This window comes from Onthophagus taurus, chromosome 1 (assembly GCF_036711975.1).
Source record: "Onthophagus taurus isolate NC chromosome 1, IU_Otau_3.0, whole genome shotgun sequence".
Taxonomy (NCBI): Eukaryota; Metazoa; Arthropoda; class Insecta; order Coleoptera; family Scarabaeidae; genus Onthophagus; species Onthophagus taurus.
The window spans coordinates 1,439,609-1,455,974 of record NC_091966.1 but is presented as its reverse complement, the minus strand read 5'-3'; the positions used below and the strand labels follow the sequence as shown (position 1 = coordinate 1,455,974).

Sequence of the window (16,366 nt, the reverse complement as noted above, 5' to 3'; positions counted from 1 at the left end):
TCACTCACACTGAACCAGGGGGATGACACGCAAAGCACTGAATACAGCCGCAGTAACTATGGTTGGGGATTTCCTAAAACTTAAACAGTGCTAGGGATTCCCCGCATGTTTCTGTGACTCGTTGTAACCAAGAAACCAACCCGCAATCCAAAAATATCCTGTATTGTGCTTTAAACTAAAAGTTATGTTCGCATATTTAATAATCACGCAGTCATTATATTTATTTTATTAAGCAACAAGTAAAAGGCCAATTTATGCAACAATCAAGAAAATTGTAAAAATATGCAATTTTTTTATTGTACATCTGCCTTCTTTTTATCTAATTCGTCCAGAAACCAATTTTGCAGAAAATAAAGAAGATGCATTTTGCGTAAAATCCGAGTCCTAAATGATAACTAACTTCAGGTTTAAAATGTCAACCTCAATTTTGACATATTTGTAATCTTCATTAAAAATCCTTTAAAATGAGTACAAACACGACATATTTATCTTCAATATTAATGATGTTATGGTCAACTTCCGGTTAAGAATATTAACGTCAATTTTGACATATTTGTAATCGCCGTGAAAAATACTTTAAAATGAGTCCAAACATGATACGTTTAATTCCAATATTACTCGAGATATAAGCAACTTTCGGTTTGAAATGTCAACGTCATTTTGACGTATTTTTAATTTTTATAAAATGTCTTAATATTTGTCACAAAAACAAAAATATAATAAAAAACTAAGGTTGGTATTAAAATTGAATTGCGTCATCTTTGAACTCACTTTAAAGATGACATTTATATCAAAATTGACATTGACATTTCAAACCGGAAGTGATTATCTCCATTAGTATTAAAGTTAAATATGTCGAGTTTGGACTCATTTTAAAGGATTTTTTATGAAGTTGACAAATATGTCAAAATTAAATGTGGAAAATTCGAACTTATTATTTTTATGAGATAAATGCGTCAAGTTTGGACTTACTTTAAAGGTTATTTTATGAAGTGATTGTCGCTTAGCTTTATCCTTTAAAACAAATAGTACCTATTTTAGGTCTTTCTAAGGTAAGCTAACAGAAAGTAAGTTATGGGGATATTTGTTAATTTTTATATGTTTTTTAGTCACAGGGGGATTTTTTTAGCATATACAACTTTCTTAAACTCGTCCCTAAAGTAGTTATGTAAAGAATTAACTTTTTGTTAATTTCACGTACTGTCAACACTTTCACGTACTGTAAATAGAAAAGGTCCAGGCTCCCTTGTTTTTTAAAACTTGAAAATATGTTCAAAATTAGTCTTTAATCAAGCAGGGCCAAACCCCAAAAAATTACAATTAATATCGAAAAAAAAAGTACGTTTTATAAGAGTCGTCTCACCTATTCGGGGACACACTGTAGATATATGTTTTTAATTTATTATCAACCGTTGAGCTATTACCCAAATTTTGGTATTACAACCAGTCTTTTGATACAATCTGTACTTTAATATTGTGTTTAATACCATATTATTTATAAAACTCTTAATATAACTACAAGTACAGAAATTAAATTTGAATTTAAATTTGACACATTCATCAACATTAAAAAATTAAAATTACAAACAAATAAATTTTATTATCAAAAATTACATAGTATATACTACAAGATTTGGTTATGTTATTAAAGTGTTTTTTTTAATTTATTTAAAACATTATTATCTTTATAAATTAGATTTTTATAAATAAAAAGAAATTGTGTTGGCAGCTCTTACTTCAAATTTACTTAAAATCTCAAACGGTTGGCGCTACAGTCGGCGACATAACCTAAAAAGAAGTTACCGATAAAATGACGGAGCGTTAGTTTTGAAACTTCCCTTTATATTTCCTTAATTTTTATAACTTTTTTATTAATTTTTTAGCTAACAAATCGGAAGATTTATGGACTCCATATAAAGAACTTCTACACAATGTTACTACCTACCTCAACGGAGAATTTAGGAGCGAATGTTACACCGAGTTTGAAAACATCCTCAAACAGTACAAACAAACCTTTTATTCATTATTACAAAACCCGGTAAGTTCTTTTCTTTTTTAATTTATAATAATGCTTAGTATACCTTTTTATTATAAACAATTCATATCTTTATAACTTAGCCTAAAAGCGCAAAATGTCGCGAAGAATTGAAAAAAGGCATGGAGGAAGGTATAAACGTCAGAGAACATACCCATCAAGTTCTTTCAAAAGAACTGTATCAAGAAGCAATTATCTTATCAGATATGTATAATTTAAATGAGTTCTCTGCATTAGATTTGTTGTGTACCGCCCAAATACAAATGTCTTATTATCCTGGTCTTCCACGCGGATTAGTAGCGGTGTTATTATACTACGACGGTCGTAAAGCAATCCTATCAGTTTTAAGAATGCTTGTTCAAGCACGAAAAGGCGTTTTATGGTGTATAAAAATCCCCGGGGATGTTGAACAATTTATTACAACATACACCGATCAATTAATGGAAGGGGGATTATTTAATAGAATTTTCGAACTTCTAAGAACATTAGATTTAAGTAAAGAAATCGAAAAATTACAACAAAACGTTGCTTTGGGGGGTCCAAAACATCAACGTCAAGTAATCGATTTATTCAATAACATTCGTTTAATTTTGGGAGATATCGTTTTTTTATGGGCCTCGCAATCGGGTTTATCAAAACAACCAACACTCGGATTAATAAATTATTTAAGGGAACAAAAATTCGAGGAGGAATCAACCGGAAAAATCGACAACGTAAATTTGTATATGATATCGGGATTTTTAGCCGCATTAAATTTGAGCGTTCTTCATGAACGGGAAGACGGCGAAGAAGCGATTCAAAATTTACCGATTTTAGCCGAGGGCGATTTCGTCGAGGCGATATTAAACGAATTATCCCAAAATAAACCGTGGCAATGCAGCGGATTACAAGCGACTGCCAAATTTGGTTTTGCCGTTTGTTTATCGTCGTTGCGTTTAATCCCGCAATCGCGAAGGATGCAGAATTTGATCGAACAGGAAGATATTTTTTGCGATGCGGCGATCGAAGGAAAAGTTTTTCGTTATATAACAAACGTTATTTTCACAAATGATTTGATTTATACCGAGGATGTTCTTTATAAACGGTATCATAACTTAATAAGCGATTTTATTGTTTATATGTATACAAAAGTGAAAGAATTACGGATTAAAGCGGATGAAATCGCGAGGACTATGCAGGTTTATGCGAACGAAGGGTTGGAGCCGCCTGTTAATTTGCCAAGACATTTCGAGGATTTTTTGTTTTTCGTGGCGAAGTTTTATGAGAAAGATCCGTTGAAGCTTAAGGCGATGTTGGAGTATTGGTGCCCCTTGGATCAAATTAATTTGAATGGGTCGCATAGAGCCCCATCGCGATCCGTTTCGTTATTTAAATTTGTTAAATTAGCGGGGGATGTTATCCCATCGACTTTATTTGTACCATATCTTACAATGTTGGCGAGTTTATCTGGTTGCCAACAAGCGGCGAGATATTGTTTCAACATGCTTAAACAAACAACACCTGGGCTTCAAACGACGTTAAGTTGGGATCACTTTTTTATGTCTTTTAGCCAATATTACTCAAATTTGCGGCAAGAAATGCCGTTGGCCAGCGACACAGTTTATCGCCATCGAAGTACTTATCTCAAAGGAATCACCCCGCAAGAAATCCACGGATTACAAGCCGTTTTAAAGTTATTAAAAGCGATTGCGAGTCAAGATGAGTTTTCGCGGATGTCGCTTTGTGAACACCCGGCTTGGGCCCCATTAAGTATTTTATTGGGATTAGTTAGTTGTTCAGTTCCAATTCCTTTAAAAGCTGAGATTTTATCGACTTTAGCCGCTTTATCGAAATCGCCAGAAACTGCTTCGCAAATGTGGAATAATTTAGAAGCATCCCAAATTTTAATAACCGTCCCAAGCACATCGAGTTATCAACCAAGGGGGATTCAAACGGAATTAGATGAAGTCGAGTCAAGAATGGAGGAGTATCCATTAACGAAAAGTTTATTGGAACTTTTAGACGTTTTAACCGAATTTGGGATCCCAAGAAATTTAGGGGCTGGCCCAAGAGTACCGGGTTTCGATCCTTATTTAACGTTTATCGTGAATTCGGTCTTTTTAAAATTCCATACGAGATCGTACAAAAACCCGGAAGAGAAATGGGAGATCGCCGGGTTGTGCTTAAAATTATTCGAGAAATTCATAATCCAATATATTCCCGATGTAACAGATTTCCAAAACGCTGCTAAACCGGATAAATCGAATTCCCCACCAGGTTTTCACATCATGGTTCAATTAAACACGAAATCCAACGTTTTGAATCTAATCCTTTTTATTTTACACGAAGGAATAACCCTATTTGATACGTACAAACATTTCACCGCCGAAACATTTATTAATAAATGCACGTTAAGTTGTATGAATATAATCGAAAAAGGGTTATTATTACAAAACAGATTTTTCCAATTATTAAGTAGCGCGCCTTTTGGGGTCCCCATGGTGCAATTAAGCAAATTATTAATGAGTATAAATCAATGTAGTAATAAACCCGATCATGTTTTGAACATTGCGAGATACACAAATCATCAAATAACCATCCCCGCGCATTGTTTAGTTGCGATAAACATAATAATACAATTAACATCATCAACTTTAACCCACAACCAATTAATGAGCATAATCCTCTCAGACACCGACTCAAATAAATCAATTAGATGCGGATTTGTGGAGTGTTTAGACGCCCCCATCGATTCTAACGAAGACACCGACGTTAATAGCTTAACAAAAGATGCGATTTTAACGTTATTAAGGCAATGCTTGCCGTATAAAGCCCCAAATTTGTCTCATTACCTCTTCGGATTTGATTTAAAAAAAGATATAAGTTTTACAATTTTCCAAGTACCCGGAGTTATTGATTTCCCCCGAACCTGTATTCACTCATTATTTGGTTTATTAAAGCTTGCGTTAACTCCCGGGATCCCCATAAAACCCGGCTTATTAGAATCTGGTTATCAAATGTTATACGCATTATGTGCTAATCATAAAACATCGGAACCAACGCTAAAATTATTACGGATGATCCCCAATTTTTTAAAAGACCACATTTTGGATAGATACAAAAATATTAACGACGGGATTAGCGTCGTTAATCAATTATCTTGGTTATTGATGACTACCGCCATCGAATTAAAAGTGTGTTGCCGCACCAAACAAATAAATTACATGAAGCAACTCACCCAGCTCTTAGTTGATATGCCACCAAGCGATACTTCATCAAAATTTGACCCATTCACCGTTTTACCGAGTGAGGCATCGAAAATTATACTCAACGACTCACTTTCGGTGTACTCAACGCTTCAAGATTACTCGAAATTAAATAATCTTTTAATAAAATTGATCGTGCAATTCGATTTTAACATCAAAGAAGTGGTCGCACCTAATTGGGAGTTTTTTGATACAAACGTTTTAAACTCGATTTTAAATAGTTGTTACACAGGTACTAAACCGAAATTGATCGATATTAAAAAAGTGCATCAAATATTAATGGACGAGTTGGGGAATATTCAAGGAACGGCCGCGATTGGGCAACGACAAGCGATTCTTAGGGAGATCCAAAAAGTGTTATTGCACGCGCTAAACATAAATAATTCGCGCCGAACCGCAGCGAGTATGATTAAGTTTATTGACGCTTGGAGGCAAGTTGTTGAAGTTTTAGTTCTTTTCGTTCCTTATGAAATACTCAACGCGGATGATCAACAAATATTACAAATTTTTATTTTGGAGCAACTCCTCGGAAAAGTCGTTAAAGCGCTATTATTACCAGATATAGGTAATTATTTATCAGGAGCAACAATTATTTTATTAGATAATTTGAGGCGGTGCCACATTTACTCCGAAAAACAAAGATGCGCTTCAAGAAAACCAACCGATTTAAACAAAAACACCTTAAGCATAATCCAATCAAATTCGGCTTCCCTCCGAATTATTCTAACCAACTTAATCGACTGGATTTTAACCGCCGATGTAACCGCCCAAAAATTACGGGTTAATTTATACGGGGCCCTCGCAACATTTTTACATCTAATCAACATCGAAGATTACGACGATTTACAAGTTAACGACTCTTTATATGTGAGTCGTTTAGACAATTCAAAATTAAAAATACAAAGCGAATCGTACACCATTCAATTATCATCGGATATATTTTCTGTGTTTAACGAAAAATTAATCGAAGTTTTATGCCACGATTGCGCCGGGGGGCAAGATATTTGCCGCATGTTAGCAATGGCCAGCTTTAGCCTGCTCATCACGTTAACCGGAAACACAAATTGGATCGTTTATTACTCAGGAAGGGGATACCTCAAACACACGATTCAAAGTATTTTAGATTCCGATCAAGATTTACAACTCGCCATGGAGCCAATGCCCGAAAATCTAAAACCCCTATACATATACGAATCGAAAATGTCGTTTTTAACCCGCATTGCAACAACGAGAGTTGGAGCCGAATTACTTTTAGAACAAAATTTGTTATCGACTTTATGTAACATGAAAGTTTTTGATTACCATCCAGAAATCACAAAAGATTTTTCCGAGGAACAAATGTTAATCGATAATATCCCACCGCTAACAACTAGATATCTTCAATTATGGTTACCAACCCTTCATATTTGCGAGGCGATTCTTACATCGTTAGGAACTGAAAATAGATCTTCCGTTGCTCAAGTAACCCATTACATTTTAACCCACATAGACGTGATCGAAATGATTTTAAGAGCTGGTTCTCCGTTTCTTTCAAACGATCACTTAAAAGAACTCTCTTTAATAACTGAGTTAATCGCGAGAACGGCCAATAACGATTTAATCACGATTTTAGACGCTGAAGATAGCAGCGCGTATTTGCACCGATTACAAAAATTAATGTTAAATTTATTACCGAAATTTATCCTAACAGAAACAATAATTAAAGAATTATTAACACATTCGCCAACGGTGAATGACACGACGTATCAAACATCCGAAAGACTTCTTCACGCCATGAAAATCGTCGTTAATTTAATGTTATACGCGCGAAATCTCGTTGCAAATCATGGAATTGAACATTCGGGGGTTGGAATTATTTTTCAAGCGACGCTTTCGGAGTCACTTAATGGGCAACAAACTAAAGGTTACAACGATCATCTTCCTTCGCTTGGTGTCGTCATGCAACAGTTAATAAACACGGTTCAGTATTATCATAAAGAAAAAATAACTTTGAACTATTTACAATCAAAATTAAGCGATATTCCTAATATGAACACTGTTGATTTGAAAGAGTTTATGCCGACGATTCAAAAAATGTTTGATTTGAGTATGATGAGGAAGAACGTTTATGAAATGATTGCTGAAAAGTTAAAAATGAAGAAATTGGAGATTGGATATGCCACGTTTATTATCGAGCATTCTTTGTATTTAATTTGGGTACATTTGGATTATTATATGTTGAAGGCTATTGTTAAAACTCAAAAGAAGAATATTGTTGGGTTGAATACTACCATTAGTTTTGATTGTAAGTATTATTTTTTTATAATCATAACATTTTTAGTAAGACTAACGCAACTTACAAAATCGTTTGGCTTTATTAACTTTTTCCTTGATTATATAACCCAGATTATTAACAAGAATTTAGAATTTCTTCAAAAATGGCACATTCCTTCACGGTATAATTGACATGACAAAAGAAAACTTCACGGTATAATTAATATTTGTAAACAAAACTGATCTTACCTAACATTCCTTTACGGTTATAACTGACATTACAAAAGAAAACTTCACGGTATAATTGCCATTACAAAAGATAACTTCACGCTATAACTAATATTTGTAAACAAAACTGACCTTTCCTAACATTCCTTCACGGTGTAATTGACGTTATAAAAGAAAACTTCACGCTATAATTAATATTTGTAAACAAACCTGACCTTACATAACATTCTTTCATGGTATAATTAACATTCTTTAGCTGTAACCTAACTACCCTTACAAAATATGTGTTTCAATTAATTTTTGTTATATAATATAAAGAAATTGGATGAAGTGGTAGTGAGGGGATGCATCACTAGTACTCCTAGCTCTGTACTGTCTATATTTCTGCGAATAATCAAGCCATAATATGTAGTCAGTTTTCTTATTAGAGTATCTGTCAATTTTTCTATGCGTATAGTTGGATGGTCAATTTTTTTATTTTATCGAATAGATACTCATATTATCCTCATTGAGGGTATCTAGTGCTTTAAATTCTTGTATTCTATGTTGGGACAATATATACAGGCTGTTTCACTTAAAACTCCCAGGCCAAGTATCTCTGGAATGGGTTGAGGTATTGTAGTTTTGTAAGAAGTTGTTGCTAGAGTTCGTAAATGACTTCAATTCTTAAGTATTGTTATTTTTTATTGTACAAAAATAAAGATGACGCTGCACTCAAAAGATACTTTTCCTTCATCACAAACTTTTCATTAGATGCATGTGATAGAGCATCAAAAACTGTGCAACTTTCCTTATTAACATTGATTTCAAAACTTAGTAGACATTAAACAAGAAAAGAATTGTAATAAAATTATTTATATTATTCATAACATAAAGTACAAATAGAACACGCAAATTTCTGTTACATGTCATTTTTTAAGAAGGAAATACATTTTTGCTGTATAAGTGCAATTTTGTTCAACATTTAGGACCAAGCGACGATACCGTTGACTTCAGTTCTTGCCTGAATTTTCAGTTTTAGCATAAAGAGACAACTTTCTTAATAACATGTTGTGGTGCAACGAAAGTCGTTTCCATAATAATGGAATAGAATGCGAGCAAAACAATCGATATTGGTCTCAAGACTATTAGTTGATCGTACAAACAAATAATCAAACAAACTTATATTCAACAAATCACCGTGACCTGGAATTTCTGCAGAACAACCATCCTGAACTGCTGAATATTTTGCTGGACGCATTAAAAAGACCGACATACAACATACTCTTACAATGTACAATGTTGAATTATGAAAAATTTATTTGGTAACCTCAAATGTAATTCTGTTTTTTATTTTCTTAATGATTTGTTATTTATGTTAGAAAATAATATTGTAACCACCTTGTTGGTTTATATGTATAATTTTATTTCAATTCTTTACTTCTTTAATGTTAAATATCTTCGAATCTACTAATCAATGTTAATAAAGAAAGTTACAACAGTTTTTAATGCTCTATCACATGCACCTAATAAAAAGTTTGTGATGGAGGAAAACTTTCTTTTGATTGTAGCGCCATCTTAATTTTTATATAATGAATAATAATAATACTTAAGAATTGAAGCCATTTACGTATTCTAACAACAACTTCTTACAAAACTAAGATGTCTCAACTCATTCCAGAGATACTTGTCCTGGGAGTTTTAAGTAAAACTCCCTGTATTTAAATGGGATCTTCTTGCTTACCATTGTATTGGACGTAATTAAAGATAATTTAGCACTTTGACAATGGAAATTTATTTATTTATCTGCTTTTACCGGTTTCGCCTTTCTGGCATCATCAGAAAGCAACCTGATAAAAATTTACTACAAAATATTACAAATCATCCTAATCTTAATACGTATGAATCAGACACTGCATTCTTTACAATAGTTTCATTGTTTTATTTTATTGTTTTTGTACACCTTTTAAAAGGTTTTTAACTTGTCATATGGAACAACTTAAACATATACAAGTATTCGTTTATTGACGTAACTTTTAATTTGTTTAACCATTTTTATTTTAAATTAATATTTATTAAGATTAGGATGATCTGTAATATTTTGTTGTAAATTTTTATCGGGTTGCTTTCTGATGATGCCACAAAGGCGAAACCGGTAAAAGCAGATAAATAAATAAATTTCCATTGTCAAAGTGCTAAATTATCTTTAATTACACCTTGTATTTAATCTTATATTAGTAATATCCAGTCTTCTAAGCTATAAGCAGTCTTTTGCAAGCAGTATGTAGTCTTACATTGGTATTATCCAGTCTTCCATTCGCTGTCTTTAATCTCTGCTAACAACGTTTAATCTTTTGCAAGCTGTAAGCAGTCTTCTGCAAGTAGAAACTCATGTTATATTGGCAGAATACAGTCTCCTTTTGGCAGTATCTAGTTACTGCCGGCAATATTTAGTATTTTGCAAGATATAAGCAGTCTTTTGTAAACAATATCTAATTTTATATTGGCCGAATACAATCTTCTATTAACAGTAACTAGTCACTGTCAGTAATTTTTAGTCTTCAGCAAACAGTAAACAGTTTAGTACAGTAATATCCAGTCTTCCTTGCGCGATCTATAGTCTCTGCCTCTATAGTCTCTGTGCTTTTTACAAGCTGTAAACAATCTTCTGCAAGCAGTATCTACTTTTATATTGGCATAATACAGCCTTCCATTAACAGTGTCAAGTCACAGGAATATCTTGTCTTCTACAAGGAAAATCTAGTCTTATATAGGGAAAATGCAGTCTTGCATTCGCAGTTTTTAGTCTTTGCCAGCAGTATTAAGTCTTCTGCAAGCTGTATCTACTCTTATACAGGGTAATTTATTAGCTCACCATTAAACTTTGACATATGATAATGTTAAAAAATGTTAATGAACATATGACCTATTTCAATTACTTAATTATATTATAACACTTTAAAGTTTTAATTTTTGTCATAATTAACTGCTACATTTTTTTTAAAACACATAAACAAATATTGTTCAAAACAGCCTCCTTCTGCTAGAATACATGCTTCACAACGACGAATTAAAGCGTTCTTCAGCCGAATTAAAATGTCTGGTTGATTTCTTATTTCAGTAGCAGCCATTTGTATTCTGTTTAATAACTGTTCTCGTGTGTTAATTTCTACTTGATACACAATTTGCTTCATATAACCCCATAAGTAGAAATCCAATGGATTAAGATCGGGGGATCTAAGGATCTATCACTCGACAACTACTCTTCTGCGATAAGGTGGGGCATTTGTCCAGAGAACATTTGAAATGAAGTCATTATTTTGGGCATGTTGCTGCAATAACCATTCACAAAATACTAACCGTTGCTGATTATCTCCAGGCTGTAGAGCTTGAACATTTTGTTTGCGATATGGCTTCGCGGTTCAATACGCGCCATGCAAAATTTTGACTTACATGTATGTTGTGTGCTATTCTTCGAGTGCTGATGGAAGGATTATCAATGACAGCATTAATTACAGCTTCTTCGTCCCCTACATTAACTACATGCGGTCGAATAGTTTTTGCTGGAGCAGGATTACCTGTTTCTCGAAGTCTTCTGAAAGAATCGCTAAAAACTGAATAATATGGCAAATAACGCTGTGGAAATCTTTCTTGATATTCTCGTACTGATTGTCGAGCATTTCCATTCGCTGCAGAAAACTTTAAAGTGTTATAATTTCGTAAATACTTGAAATAGGACATAAGTTCATTCACATTTTTTTTAATTGGATTAGCTATCATATGTCAAAGTTTGATGGTGAGCTAATAAATCATCCTGTATAGGCAGGATATAGCTTGGATGGTCAATTTTTTTATTTTATAAAATAGATACTCATATTATCCTCATTGAGGGTATCTAGTGCTTTAAATTCTTATATATCATCTGGTGTAAGCAGTGTAATTGGATGTCATTGCCTGTTTCATTTTTTACATCAAGACAGTGAGTACAGTACTTTTATGATGGTATTCTTATGTTATGTTGGGACAATATATACAGACTGTTTCACTTAAAACTCCCAGGCTAAGTATCTCTGGAATGGGTTGAGGTATTGTAATTTTGTAAGAAGTTGTTGCTAGAGTTCGTAAATGACTTCAATTCTTAAGTATTGTTATTTTCTATTGTACAAAAACAAAGATGGCGCTGCAGTCAAAGGATACTTTTCCTTCATCACAAACTTTTCATTAGATGCATGTGATAGAGCATCAAAAACTGTAATTAACTGTTAATTAAACAAGAAAAGAATTGTAATAAAATTATTTATATTATTCATAACATAAAGTACAAATAGAACACGCAAATTGCTGTTACATGTCAATTTTTAAGAAGCAAATAAGTTTTTGCAGTATAAGTGTAATTTTGTTCAACATTTAAGACCTAGCGACGATACCGTTGACTTCAGTTCTTGCCTGATTTTTCAGTTTTAGCATAAAGAGACAACTTTCTTAATAACATGTTGTGGTGCAACGAAAGTCGTTTCCATAATAATGGAGTAGAATGCAAGCAAAACAATTCATATTGGTCTCAAGACAATTAGTTGACCATACAAACAAATAATCAACAAATCACCGTGACCTGGAATTTCTGCAGAACAACCATCCTGAACTGCTAAATATTTTGCTGGACGCATTAAAAAGACCGACGTGATTTCAACAAGATAGTGCAGCTCCACATAACGCACAGATAGTGACTCAGTACCTGGACCGCAGGTATTTAGGACGATGGATTGGTACAAATAGTCTTGTAAGAGTATGTAATGTTGAATTGGTAAGACGATTCGAATTGTGCGTCCATTAAAATGGAACTAATTTTGCAGTTATTATAAATTTTTTGTTGTTGTTCCAATTATTTTTTCTGTTTTTTATTTTCTTAATTAGTTTTGTTAATGATTTGTTATTTATGTTAGAAAATAATGTTGTAACGACCTTGTTGGTTTATATGAATAATTTTATTTCAATTCTTTAATGTTAAATATCTTCGAATCCACTAACTTTTGAAATCAATGTTAATAAGGAAAGTTGCACAGTTTTTGTTGCTCTATCGCATGCACATAATAAAAAGTTTGTGATGAAGGGAAAGTTTCTTTTGATTGCAGCGCCATCTTTATTTTTGTATAATGCATAATAATAATACTTAAGAACTGAAGTCATTTGCGTACTCTAACAACAACATCTTACAAAACTAAGATATCTCAACTCATTCCAGAGATATTTGGCCTGGGTGTTTTAACTGAAACAGCCTGTATAGCTATGTACATAGCTGTAAGCAATTGTCTGCAAGCAGTATCTAATCTTATATTGGTAATATCCAGTTTTCTAAGCTATAAGCAGTCTTTTGCAAGCTTATCTAGTCTTATGCCGGGTTTATACAGAATTTAGCTGTAAATTTAAAGATTTAGATTTAAGGATTTTATTTAGCTTTAAGAAAAAAATTGATTTATACAAAATGTAAGATTTACAGAATCGCAACCTCAAGAAACAAAATATTACTAGTTTTTGTATTGTCATTTTCTACCAATATCTTATCTTTATGTTCAGAACATTTTTTACCGTAAATATATCGGTAGTTCTCAAGAATTTTAATTAATTTTCCATCGAATTCACTCATTTTGTTGGCACAGAAATAAACAACAGTTGAGGTTAGGTTATAACGCGCTATTAACACCGGCCGATCATTGGATACAGCTGATTGAGGTCGTCTTGCGCATGTGTGACGCTGTAAATTTAGAAAAGTTGACCAACTTTATGTTTACAGCTAAATCTTACAGCTTTGTATAAACGATACATGGGGTTTCAATACATTTAACTCTTACAGCTAAATTTTTAAATTTACAGCTAAATCGTCTGTATAAACCCGGCTTTACATAGTATTTAGTTACTGCCAGCATTATTTAGTATTTTGCAAGCTATAAGCAGCCTTTTGTAAACAATCTCTAAACTTATATTGGCCGAATACAATCTCCTATTAACAGTAACTAGTTACTGCCAGCAATTTTTAGTCTTCAGCAAACAGTTTTTTGTGACGTTTACGTGTTATATTGGTAATATCCAGTCTTCTTTGCGCGATCTCTAGTCTCTGCCAGTAATATTTCATCTTTTACAAGCTGTAAGCAGTCTTCTGCAAGCAGTAGCTACTCTTATATTGGCAGAATACAGCCATTAATTCCATTAACAGTGTCAAGTCACAGCCAAATATATCTTGTCTTCTACAAGGAAAATCTAGACTTATATTGAGTTAGTCAGTCTTGCATTCGCAGTCTTTAGTCTTTGCCAGCAGTATTGAGTCTTCTGCAAGCTGTATCTCTTATATAGGCAGGATATAGCCTTCAATTAAAAGTCTTGTCACTGCCTGCAATATTTAGTTCTCTGCAAATTGTAAGCAGTATCCAGTAATATATTGGTAATATCCAGTCGTCCATTCCTAGTCTCTGCCAGCAGTATTAAGTTTTTTGTGAATAGTAACCAGTATTAGAGGCTTATATTAATAGAATACAGCCTTCCATTAAAGAATGCATTTCATTACCAGTTTAAACTCCTGGCTAGCACCTTTATCTTCTTTAGAATGCCTTCCCATATAACTAATTACTTAATAAATTAGTAAAATTATGCGTTTTTAGCAACTTTACCATCTTCATCAGAAGTAACATGGCGTGTATCAGCAGATGACGTCAGCAATTTAAAACAAGGATTGGTATCAATTTTCACAGACAGTTTCAGCAATCAATTGGTAGAAACAGCAGATGTAAGTTAATTATTTCTTTGATAATATGATTTTTCAAAATAATACTTTTTTATTTTAATTAGGAGAACGCAAAATCAGATAGAGGACTAGTGGAAGCACTCCTAAGAAAAATAAAACGCCTAATACAATTTGTACCCGTTAAATGATAACAAGAATACATTTATTTTTACACGTTTGTATACAATTTCTTAAAAAATAGTATTGTTAACACTTTTTTCTATGAATAAATAAGATCATTAATATGCGCTGCGTTATCTATTATTGCCTCGTCCCATGGACCGTAAATGTTTCTTTTATAATTTTGGTATTTCCTAAATAACATTGGGCATATTAAACAAATAAATATCAAAACGAATGTGTATAAAACTAAACAAACCGTACATATATTAAATAAAACAAATATTATTCCTAAAATTAATAAAGGGGTTATTTTGTAAGTTGAGTAACTTTTGCGCAAAATCGGAGATAATATAAAGCATTCAATAGCGATAGTAATAAGAACTAAGGAGTGGTAAGATGATTGTAATCGTGAAGCTAAACATATCGAGGCGAACATTGCGGCGCTTATCGATAAACTATTAGAAACGATTGCTGCAGCTACTCCATAATCGAAAAATATTAAATGAATAAGCATCATATAAAAAGTACTTGTGTAAATCGTATCTGTACTTATTGTAACGGTTAACGTGTATAAAACGGGTGAAAAGAAATAAGCAAATATAAAAAAGATTATGAATGTTCTAATGCTTGTAAAGGCACTTCGGAATGTTTCTGGTTTTATTGCTTTCCTATACAAAACAAATCCCAATAAAATCGTTGCTATTGCCGTTAATAATACCGTATTTGCCGGTAACCAATTATTATATAAAAACACGTAAATCAATACAAAACTGACCACTATCGAAAGTTCTTGTATCAAATAACTTGCTCCTAATAAACAATCTTTTAAAGCGATTTCTTGTGAATTTACATTTTTGCGTAAATCTTTTAAAAAGGTTTTATCGGTATAATTATCGGAAAATCCTTGATTTTCATATAAAATTTTTTTCCATTTTACCATTTTGACGTTTATTTTTAGGTTATGTTTACATTTAACATTAATAATTGTGACCACTAGATGGCGCTAAATTTAATACATTTTTAAAAATTATTTATTTAATAGTTATTGATTGTGTAAGTGTTTTAGACAGTATTTTATTCACGCAGGAATTAGAAAATTTGTGTTTTATCCACAATCACACTCATTTAAGTATCAGAATCGCCAAAATTTGACCACTATCGAAAGTTCTTGTATCAAATAACTTGCTCCTAATAAACAATCTTTTAAAGCGATTTCTTGTGAATTTACATTTTTGCGTAAATCTTTTAAAAAGGTTTTATCGGTATAATTATCGGAAAATCCTTGATTTTCACATAAAATTTTTTTCCATTTTACCATTTTGACGTTTATTTTTAGGTTATGTTTACATTTAACGTTAATTATTGTGACCACTAGATGGCGCTAAATTTAATAAATTTTTAAAAATTATTTATTTAATAGTTATTTATTGTGTAAGTGTTTTAGACAGTATTTTATTCACGCAAGAATTAGAAAATTTGTGTTTTATCCACAATCACACTCATTTAAGTATCAGAATCGCCAAAATTTGACCACTATCGAAAGTTCTTGTATCCAATAACTTGCTCCTAATAAACAATCTTTTAAAGCGATTTCTTGTGAATTTACATTTTTGCGTAAATCTTTTAAAAAGGTTTTATCGATATAATTATCGGAAAATCCTTGATTTTCATATAAAATTTTTTTCCATTTTACCATTTTGACGTTTACTTTAGGTTATGTTTACATTT

General features: G+C 32.4%; 2 protein-coding genes across 2 annotated transcripts; one reads left to right on the top strand and one right to left on the bottom strand.

Moving 5' to 3' along the window:
• Positions 1-1,750: 1,750 nt before the first annotated feature.
• Positions 1,751-14,760, top strand: LOC111416905 (nuclear pore complex protein Nup205). The gene is made up of 5 exons (XM_023049022.2): positions 1,751-1,820; positions 1,884-2,038; positions 2,119-7,564; positions 14,394-14,518; positions 14,581-14,760. The coding sequence occupies exons 1-5, from the start codon at positions 1,811-1,813 to the stop codon at positions 14,662-14,664; spliced, it is 5,820 nt and encodes a 1,939-aa protein (XP_022904790.2). The 5' UTR covers positions 1,751-1,810; the 3' UTR covers positions 14,665-14,760.
• LOC139428939 (phosphatidylinositol glycan anchor biosynthesis class C) lies at positions 14,642-15,965 on the bottom strand. Its single transcript, XM_071194012.1, has one exon. The coding sequence runs from the start codon at positions 15,576-15,578 to the stop codon at positions 14,736-14,738; it is 843 nt and encodes a 280-aa protein (XP_071050113.1). The 5' UTR covers positions 15,579-15,965; the 3' UTR covers positions 14,642-14,735.
• Between the last annotated feature and the right edge of the window lie 401 nt (positions 15,966-16,366).

Coding starts and splice junctions, on each gene's coding strand:
- LOC139428939 (XM_071194012.1), bottom strand. CDS start 15,578: ATGGTAAAATGGAAAAAAATTTTATATGAAAATCAAGGATTTTCCGAT.
- LOC111416905 (XM_023049022.2), top strand. Junction 7,565..14,393: donor TACTACCATTAGTTTTGATT/GTAAGTATTATT, acceptor ATGCGTTTTTAG/CAACTTTACCATCTTCATCA. Junction 14,519..14,580: donor AATTGGTAGAAACAGCAGAT/GTAAGTTAATTA, acceptor TATTTTAATTAG/GAGAACGCAAAATCAGATAG.